This window comes from Balearica regulorum, chromosome Z, assembly GCF_011004875.1.
Source record: "Balearica regulorum gibbericeps isolate bBalReg1 chromosome Z, bBalReg1.pri, whole genome shotgun sequence".
Lineage (NCBI taxonomy): Eukaryota > Metazoa > Chordata > Aves > Gruiformes > Gruidae > Balearica > Balearica regulorum.
Genome location: NC_046220.1, coordinates 48,021,278 through 48,029,920, shown reverse-complemented (window position 1 = coordinate 48,029,920; position 8,643 = coordinate 48,021,278). Strand labels below are relative to the sequence as shown.

General features: G+C 41.1%; 1 protein-coding gene across 1 annotated transcript; it reads left to right on the top strand.

The window, feature by feature from the left end:
* Positions 1–329: 329 nt before the first annotated feature.
* Positions 330–6,185, top strand: CZH9orf40 (chromosome Z C9orf40 homolog). The gene is made up of 2 exons (XM_075740169.1): positions 330–757; positions 4,846–6,185. The coding sequence occupies exons 1-2, from the start codon at positions 431–433 to the stop codon at positions 5,002–5,004; spliced, it is 486 nt and encodes a 161-aa protein (XP_075596284.1). The 5' UTR covers positions 330–430; the 3' UTR covers positions 5,005–6,185.
* Positions 6,186–8,643: the final 2,458 nt, after the last annotated feature.

The window sequence follows — 8,643 nt, the reverse complement described above, 5'->3', positions numbered from 1 at the left end:
TCGCTCATGTTTGATTTTACCCTCACCGGTACCGGGCTCCGTTTCTCCGCCGGTTCCTCACCCCTGCAGTGCGCGGTCCCGGGGGGCGGGCGGCAGGCTGCGGGCCGTTCTCCCGTGGGCAGCCCCCGGGGAATGGCGGGGCGGGGAGCTGCGGCCCTCACACACCCCCACCCCCCCGCGCTTCTCGGCCGGCACGCGCTCCCCGGCACTCTGCCCCACCCCCCCCGCCAGCACCCGGCCCTTGCTACCGGCGGGCGGGGCTGAGCAAGCGCGCCGCGCCCCGCCCCCTCCAGCGGCCGTAGGGCCGGCGGCGATCGTGGCGCGCATGCGCCCGCCCCCGCGCGGCGGCCGTGCGTGCACTCCCGGGGGGACGCGCGCTCCGTGGAGCCGTCGGCGCTCGGGGGCCTCCCCCCTCCCCCCCGCCCCCTCCATGGCCAAGCGGCGCGCGGAGCCGTTAGTGTGTCACGTGCCCATCAAACGGCTCCTGCGCGAGCCGCCGCCCCGCGCTACCGCGCCCGAGCGGCGTCCCCGGGGCGAAGCGGCGGGCGCCGGCCCTGCCGCCCCGAAGCGGAAGCTGGAGGAGGCTGAGGCGCCGCCGGGCAAGCGGCCCGGGCTGCGGGGGAGCAGCCCCCGCGGGGAGCAGGGGGAGGCGGGGGGCAGGCGGCGGCGGCGCGGCGGGCCCGCGGCGCCCCAGGACGAGCAGACGGCGGAGCTACGCGCCGGTGGCCGGGGCAAAGAGCGGGTCGCCGCCGCTGAGGTAACGGAGCGGGGCCGCGGCGTCGGGAGGCCTCCCGCGTAGGATGCCGCTGTGCCGCCGTGGGCGGGCCCAGGCTGTTTGCCTCCGGGGAGAGAAAATCGTGGGCGGTGTTGGTGGCAGCTGAGGCGTTACCGTGGGGGCGCGGGTGTCAGCCGCGGGGGGCGGTTGGCAGGCCGTGCTGGCGGAGTCCCCCGGCCTTGGCAGTGCTGCGTGCTCCGCAGCCCGTCCTGCGCCTCCCGGCGTTAATTGGTCGTGGGCTTCTTAAAGCTTTTTTTTTTATTATTTTCTTCCACTGAAGGAAAAGAAGTAACATTTCTAGTCTTTCTTCTCCGCGCCCCCCCCCCCCCCCCCCCCCCCCCCAAATACTGATGTCTGGAGTTCACGTTAATTATCTTCGGCCACATCCCCATCCAAAAGTGTGGTGGAAGCTTCGAGAGTTTATTTCGATAGTGCCTCTGTTGTCTGAGGTTGTGGGTCAGGCTTGCTACGGTATCTGACAACTTTATTTCTTAACTTTTTGTTGGGGATGAACGTCTAGCAGTGATGCCAGAGCTGTCTTCGAACTAAAACATTTAAACATCTATTGAAGATAGTGGTCAGGGGGAGGGGATATATTGATCAGGATATATTGAAACGCACAGTTGATCTCTGACGTTTCAGGTTAACTTTCTACAACATACAGTGTTCTCCGGGGCCTTGACCACATTTTACACAACAGGCCAGAAAACAAAACATGGTACTGAAAAAAATAAAATGCTAGGTCAAATGTCGTGTCTACCTAGGAGATTTGGTAGGTGTAAACTCACTTTTCTTTCCACCTGGACCTTTTAAGTAAGGCCAAAGTATTTGATCGAGTGATATGGAAGTGGCAGAAAGTCTAACCAGGCCAGGTGAACTTTGAACTCCAGTTTTAGACTCTGGTTATGAAAACTTGGGGCCTCTGATAGTGTAACACCCATCTAAGATCTGTAAAGAAAATTGTGGCTTTTCTTTCTCAGGCTTGGCTTTGGTGTTGGTTGGATTATTTTGTGATGGATGGTAGAATTAAGGCACAAAGGAATTGAGGAAAAAATTCTGTCCTATGAAAATTATACGTCCTTTTTAGGCTGTACCTTTTAAACACAAACGTATCTTTCACTTTTGGAGAGAGAACAAGCGTCTTCTGAAGCAAAGCAAATTAAACAAATTGAGCAAACCTCTATGGTTTTACTCTATCACAAATATGATGCTGAATTCTTTACTTATCCCTGGGGTAATTAGGTATGATTTTGTAAGCTTTAGTAGTGGTAGGAAGGCAATAAGCCCTCTGGATTTCCACACAGTAAAGAATATTTCTGTATACAAAATGTTTTTGTAGGACTATATTTTTTAATAGGTTGTTTCCCTGAGTACAGTGTTGTATAAAAAATACTTTAGCTTTAAAATCTTGATTAATGGCAGGCAAGAAGAGTTTCTTCCATGTTCTGTGTGTCCTACGTGTATGTTTAAAATCATTCACAAAGATATTTCTGATGATGATTTTTACACCTTTCTGAAAATACAGCTGTAGGTTGGGATTATTCTATTGCTTTGTGGATTGTGTAGTTCATAACAGTATCCTGATCATATTTATTACTGTAAATGTCATACTGCTTTTGTTAAAAGTTACAAACAATTTCAATTACACTACAGTTGGCCAGAGGAGAGAGAGATATTAAAAAAAATATATAATATGTATAATATTGGCCAGAGAAGATCTATATATGATGTATAATATCTATTTAGAGATATATAATAGTTGAGTTTTATTTGCAAGCACATCTTTGCAACTAGAGTTGGAAAATTAACTCCTTAAAAATTAAACAACTTCATCCATAGGAGCTGAGCTTTTGTTGAGTTTGCTGCACGTTACCTACCTTGCTAGAATTTCTTTTCAAAACCTATTTTGAAAGATGTTTAGGTGAATGTGAATATTTGGTATTTTATTTTGTGTTTTATGTATGAATGTTTAGTGTTTGTGCCTGTCCTTTGTGCTCCTTGGGTTTGTTCATTTTCATGCAATCTTTCTGGGAGATGCCAATAAACTTGACATACTGCTGCTCTGGAGACTTGAATGCTCTTGAGATTAATCCTGTATGTAGTCTGAGTCCAAAACTAAGAATATGCATATTTTTGTGGTTATGAAGTTTTAGATTGTAATCTCTGAAACAAGAATGCTGTCATTTACTCTGTGCGTACAAAACACCTAGCACAGAGGTGTTCTGACTTTAAGTACTTAGCTCTCACAGTGTGAGCAGTAATTTATTAAAATATAAGGGCAGTTTGGATTAAACAAGGGGAGAATTTGTAAGGGTAGCTGACAGTTTCTCAAACTCCATTGCTGGAGGGTTTTTGTTTTCAAAAAACTTGTTAGCCTCCTGCTCTGCACAGTTCTGTGTGAGTGATGCTGCCTCGGTTGGAATACAAACTGGAAAAGATCTTCCCTTTCTCTTTCGCACTTTGTTGTTAATGCTGTGCAATACAAAAGCAGTTTACAAGAATACTTACGCAAATGTGTGCAACGACTTATAGTTTGGCTTTCTTCCAGTTCCCATATGATCAATCCTTCTGTTCCTGTGGCACTATTATAATTTGATTGGTTTTGGTCTCGGTTCCCATTAATGGGAACTTTGGTTCTTTAGTTTTGCCTGGAGACAATCTTTTTCTAGTGAGGCAATTCATGTTGGTAGTACTCTACAGGCACGCAGCCATCTTGCTGCTATGAAATGTCTGCACCTTTCATGCCTTTCTTAATTATTACGGGTCTTTAATAATGCAGGGGTTTTGTAGTAAAAACAGGTTACCTAGTACAACAAATTGCAGTTCATGAGAGGTTTGTGTGGTAACAAAGAGAAAAATGTATTCTTTAAAAAGAGTATGATGAATTTATATACTTCTGTCTTCTGGGGAGTTGGGGGAAGCATCATTTTTCCAGTATCTGAGAGGATTTAGGAATGATACTGCAATTTTTTGAACATCACTCTTTTTTTATGCTGTTGCAGAGTGAGCAGACAAAGCATGAATTTTTTCAGGAGCCATACCAAAACAGTTATACCAGTTTATTTCTTAAAAATACTTCTGTTCAGCACCTGTTACAGCTGAGACATTAAAGCAAAATATTGAAAAATTCTGATTGTATGTTAGGAAAAATACAAACCAATATTATATGGAAATGCATTATTTTAGGTTTGTGGCAGCATTCAGTGTTTTTACATGCCAGAACAAAGTACATGGCCAGGACCTAAGCAATCATTTGAGAATGGCCCAAAAAAACCTAAAAGCTGGCTGCCCACTGCTTCTTACTGGTGTCATGGCCATAGAAACATACACAGATTGGCTGCTGTTTATAACCATGACATGTGGTTATAAACAGTGTGTTTTCTAAGAGACATTAAAAAAATAAAGTGATGCCATATTAAAATAGTAGATGTACATGTTCCTCCAAGGTTTTTCTTGTACTACTTACCAGTTCTTAAATTTTCCCCTCTCTGCCCCTAGAAGAAATCTTTATTTTTCTGATGTATATTTGAGTACAAAATGTGGATACAGAAAAGAGGAAACGGAATGTGGTAGAAACACTACCCAATGCTTTACTTCTCCTGCAAGTATCATCCTCTGAGTTGATGTAAAATAGCTAAATACTTTCTTCTGAATACCAGCTTCTAAATATGCATGAAATTTGTATACCATTTTAAGAAGAAAAAGCAGTAAAGAAGTTTTGTATGCAAAGTCCTATAATTGCACAGATTTTACAGTATTGTTCTGTGCAAAGATTGCAAGAAATTGGTGGAGTTACAGAAGTATGTCTCAGAGGTTTTACAGTCATTCTTTGCAAGAATATTTGAAAAGACAAAAGTAAATTAGAATTTGGCTGCGATTTTTCTATAGTGTTTCCCTAGAAATAGCTCATATTTTTCCTGTATGAAATTATCGGAACTGTTAATACGAAATGGCTGAGTAACTGTTCCTTGTTTCAGTTTCTTTTATAAAAGTTTCTTTTAATTATTTTTTACTGCTGTAATAGACATTAATGTTTCATTGCCTTTTTGTTTGTTTGTCTCTTTTCAAAGGAAGAAGAAGAATTCTGCCAGTATAACTCATTCCTGTATTGGAGAGCACCTTTGCCTGCTATTGATTTGTCTGATATTCAGAACCTAGATGGAGACACTCCAGCAGAAGCTAAAACTCCTTCAAGGACTGATACCATGGAGACTGAAATGGAGACCTGATCAATTGTTTCATACTTGTACATCTACTTGCAGGAAACTTGTTTCCATTTGGAATCAAGTTTTTTTTTTTAACTTGGGAGGAAAAAAAAGCATGCTTCTGCCTTCTTGAAGAAACAATGTTATGTCAGTCTGCAAAAGCAAGTCTGAGTTGTCTAAGTGGATGGGATTACATACTTTATAGTAAGCTGTCTGGAGGTGTACAGTGTGAGGAGGCTATGATGTCTAGCAAGAATACTTGAAAACATGGAGGCAGGCTAAAAGACGACTACAGGAAATTAGAACTTTGGAATGCAATTAAAAGAAGCAAGTGGCTCTGTTACATATCAAAAGGAAATGGAAAATAATTTTGCCTATCTTGAACAAAAAGATGTTTCTGTGGTACCTGAAAGTGAACTTACCATGTGAATATATCATAAAGCACACAAACTAGTGATTTTTAATGTGAGATGTGTGGGGGTTTTTTTTTCTGTGTAATAGCTAAACCAAAAAAATAAGAGCCTACCAAAACCAGACAAAACATTCCCTTTTCTATGCAAACCAAAAAAAGTATGACAGGGAGGGGGAAGGAAAAGGGTATCTTTTCTTCTGTAAGCTGCCACTGTTGTGAAAGTTTTTCACGTTCTCTGTGTGAAAAAGTTTTTTTACCTTCTCCTTTTAACATTACCCAAAGCAGTGGGCAGCCAGCTTTTAGGTTTTTTAGTTCATTCTCAAGTTAATGCTGTTCTTATTCTCTGCGACGTTAGCTCTGAACCAGTTGATAACGTTGAAATGGCAGGTGTGTGCAGATGTGTCAAGAAAAATTAATGCAACATGAAATTACCGCATACACTTTTTCAAACTTAACTGACTGAGGTGTAGTTTTTGCAGAGACTGTGAATCTTGCAAAACTTTTTTTCAGAAGTTCATTGGATGAGTGTTTTTTGTTGTGAAATGCAAACTTAATGCTTGTCTTTCATAATTTATTTACAAGAAGTACAATTAGAAATACTTTAATAATATACTGAAGTTGTACGGGCAGACTGTCAGACTTTGCAAATGTGATTTGTTTTCAAGGATAGCAAACACTGTATTTTTGCTGGAATCATTGAAGAAGGCAACTTGTGGGGGTTTTGTTTTGTGTTTTTTTTTAAATAATGTATTTGCTAAAGGACAATAAAGTTTTGCCTGTGTGTATTTGAAAACTTTGGGACTATTACTGTGTGAAGTTCCTGACTTTATTTCTTAAGATTGTTGCTTCTATAACTTTGTCATTTTATTAGGTCTTTTTGCTTAAAATAGCTTATCAGCCACCTTAGTAAAAATTTGTAAAATTCTCAGTATTTGTACTTTAAAGTATCTGTATTTGTTCCTTGTTTATTGATTGTTAGGATCACTTAGTACCCACAGAAGGAAGGAGCTGGCTTAGTGACTTAAGTATTTCATGGTGCTTGTTTGGATATGCTTCTACCTGCTATCAGATTGGCTGGATACATATTTAAATAATATTTCTTTTTCTCACACATTTGTAATTATAATTTTTAAGTCCAAATACATCAACTTGTCTTAGGAGGTACTTTAGAAATGTTTTAAAAACAAATGCCTTTTCTGGCAAGAGTGCAACTGCTATTTGTTATAACCCAACTAAATTAATGAGAAAATAGATTTATTTGTTGACATGCTTGGTTTTGTTTTGACTTTTTGGGTTTTGTTTTTCTTTTACCCTAGGTAATATATGCATTCCTATATTTGTGGGGTTTACAATACGTCGCACCATCTAGTATTCTGGGGATCCAGTATTTTGCATTATTAGCTAGTATCTTTGCAGACATACTTTAGTCACTTAAAATCTACTTGGAGCTTCGTACACAAGTATGTCCTAATAATAGACTGCATTTTAGTGTTAAAGTCTGCCTCTCCTTTCCGCTATATACACAGGACAGAAGAGGTTTTATTATTGTCTTTAAAATACATATTTGAGCTATTCCATAACAAAATAAGCCCTTTGAAACAAGTTAAGTTTGCACTATGTTGTAGGCAATATGTGTACTTTATTTGCAATTACGCTGTAGGCAAGCACTTTCCTCTTAGCTTGTTCCAGTCATGGGCTCTGGGTTATGGGCTGGAATGTTACAACTACTTTCAGACCATTTGCTGAGCTGATTAATTTTTTCCATTCATCTATTTGCAAATAGAGGCAAATTTAAAAGCCTTGGAAAACTTTTTGAATTGAGTATGAGAGTTGGTTGTACAAAAGGCTGGGCAAGGTAAAGGAGAGTGATGATAGATGACATAACCTGCGTCAGAGCTGTCAAAAGGTGTGAGCAAGGCACGTCATTGGCTCAGTGTCTGTTGTCTCCAGGTACCATGTGTCCCTGTGGGCTACCAGAACACTCGTCTTGACTTCTGCCATTTTTCTAGAGAGTTTTTGGTCAAGGGCTATGCATAAACTATAAGTAAGCTTAAGATGTTTCCATTTGTATGTGCATTCATATCCAGTGAGAAAAAAATGTTCTTTTGAAATAACAAAATGTTGGCACAGATTCTAAGACAACGCAGGAGTAGCATAATACCTATCAACTGATGATTTTCATTTGGTATGTTCTTAAACTTTCAGAAAAAAAAAAAGTGTATATTCTCTCTAGGTAATTGGGAGTTTGCTTCTCTCTAAAATGTTCCCCCCTAAAAGGAAGAATCACTGTCAAAAGAGTAAGAAAATGTACGGTGTAACCACAGAGATCATCTAGATGTTACCCAGGTTGATAAGGGTGTTGCATCTGGAAGTAGCCCAGTAAGGGTATGGGCATACTTAATGATAAGTGAAATGCTGGAGTTAAAGATGTTTCAGAGCAGATTTAAACAGCCAAGTAGTATTACCAGCATGTCAGCCTTTGTAAATTTTCTGTCTCATTCTAACCTTAAAGGCCTGTTTTATATGGTCTGATTTGTGTTTATTGAAGGCTTGTGCTGTATTTGTGGTTCCCAAGACAGCTCAGCTTCCAGGAGAAGCCTAAAGCTCAGTCCAAATTGGGAAAGTGAAGAACTGCTATGAAAACCAGGCTGCATCGAGGACCATGTCTTGAGGAAGAAGAAGGTGGTAGAAAAGAAGGAAGAAAAAAACCCCAAAAAACCAGTAGGGAATGGAAGATAGGTGATGATGAAGTAGCATAGCAAATGAGCGCAGGCATAGTTAGCCTGCAGAGCAATGACAGGAAGTAATACTTTCAGCATTGGCTTCATCTTCACCACAGCAATGTTATAATAATTTGAATATGGTGATCAACAGTAAATTTATTAGGTGTCTTAGAGTTTTGACAGTTACAACTTGATTTTTTTTCCTGTTGGCAAGGCCAAGAATTTAATGGACATTAAAAAAGTACACACTTAATGTGTATGGTACTTGCTAAGTCCACAGGATCCTGTGTGTAGAAAGTAACAGAGTGCAAATGTATGTTTCCAGGGGGCACCAAAAATAATTACTGTCCAGCATTTGGCAGCTAGTTTTGTTTTCGGCAGATTTGTTGTGGGGAATTCATGTGTATCTTTGTCAAATCACCTGATTACAGCTGCTAGAAGACATGTTAGACTGCACGGACTAACTGTTTGGTATAGCAAAGCTTACGTTCAAAAAAGCATTTCAAAATAGCTAGTGTGCTTGGGCTG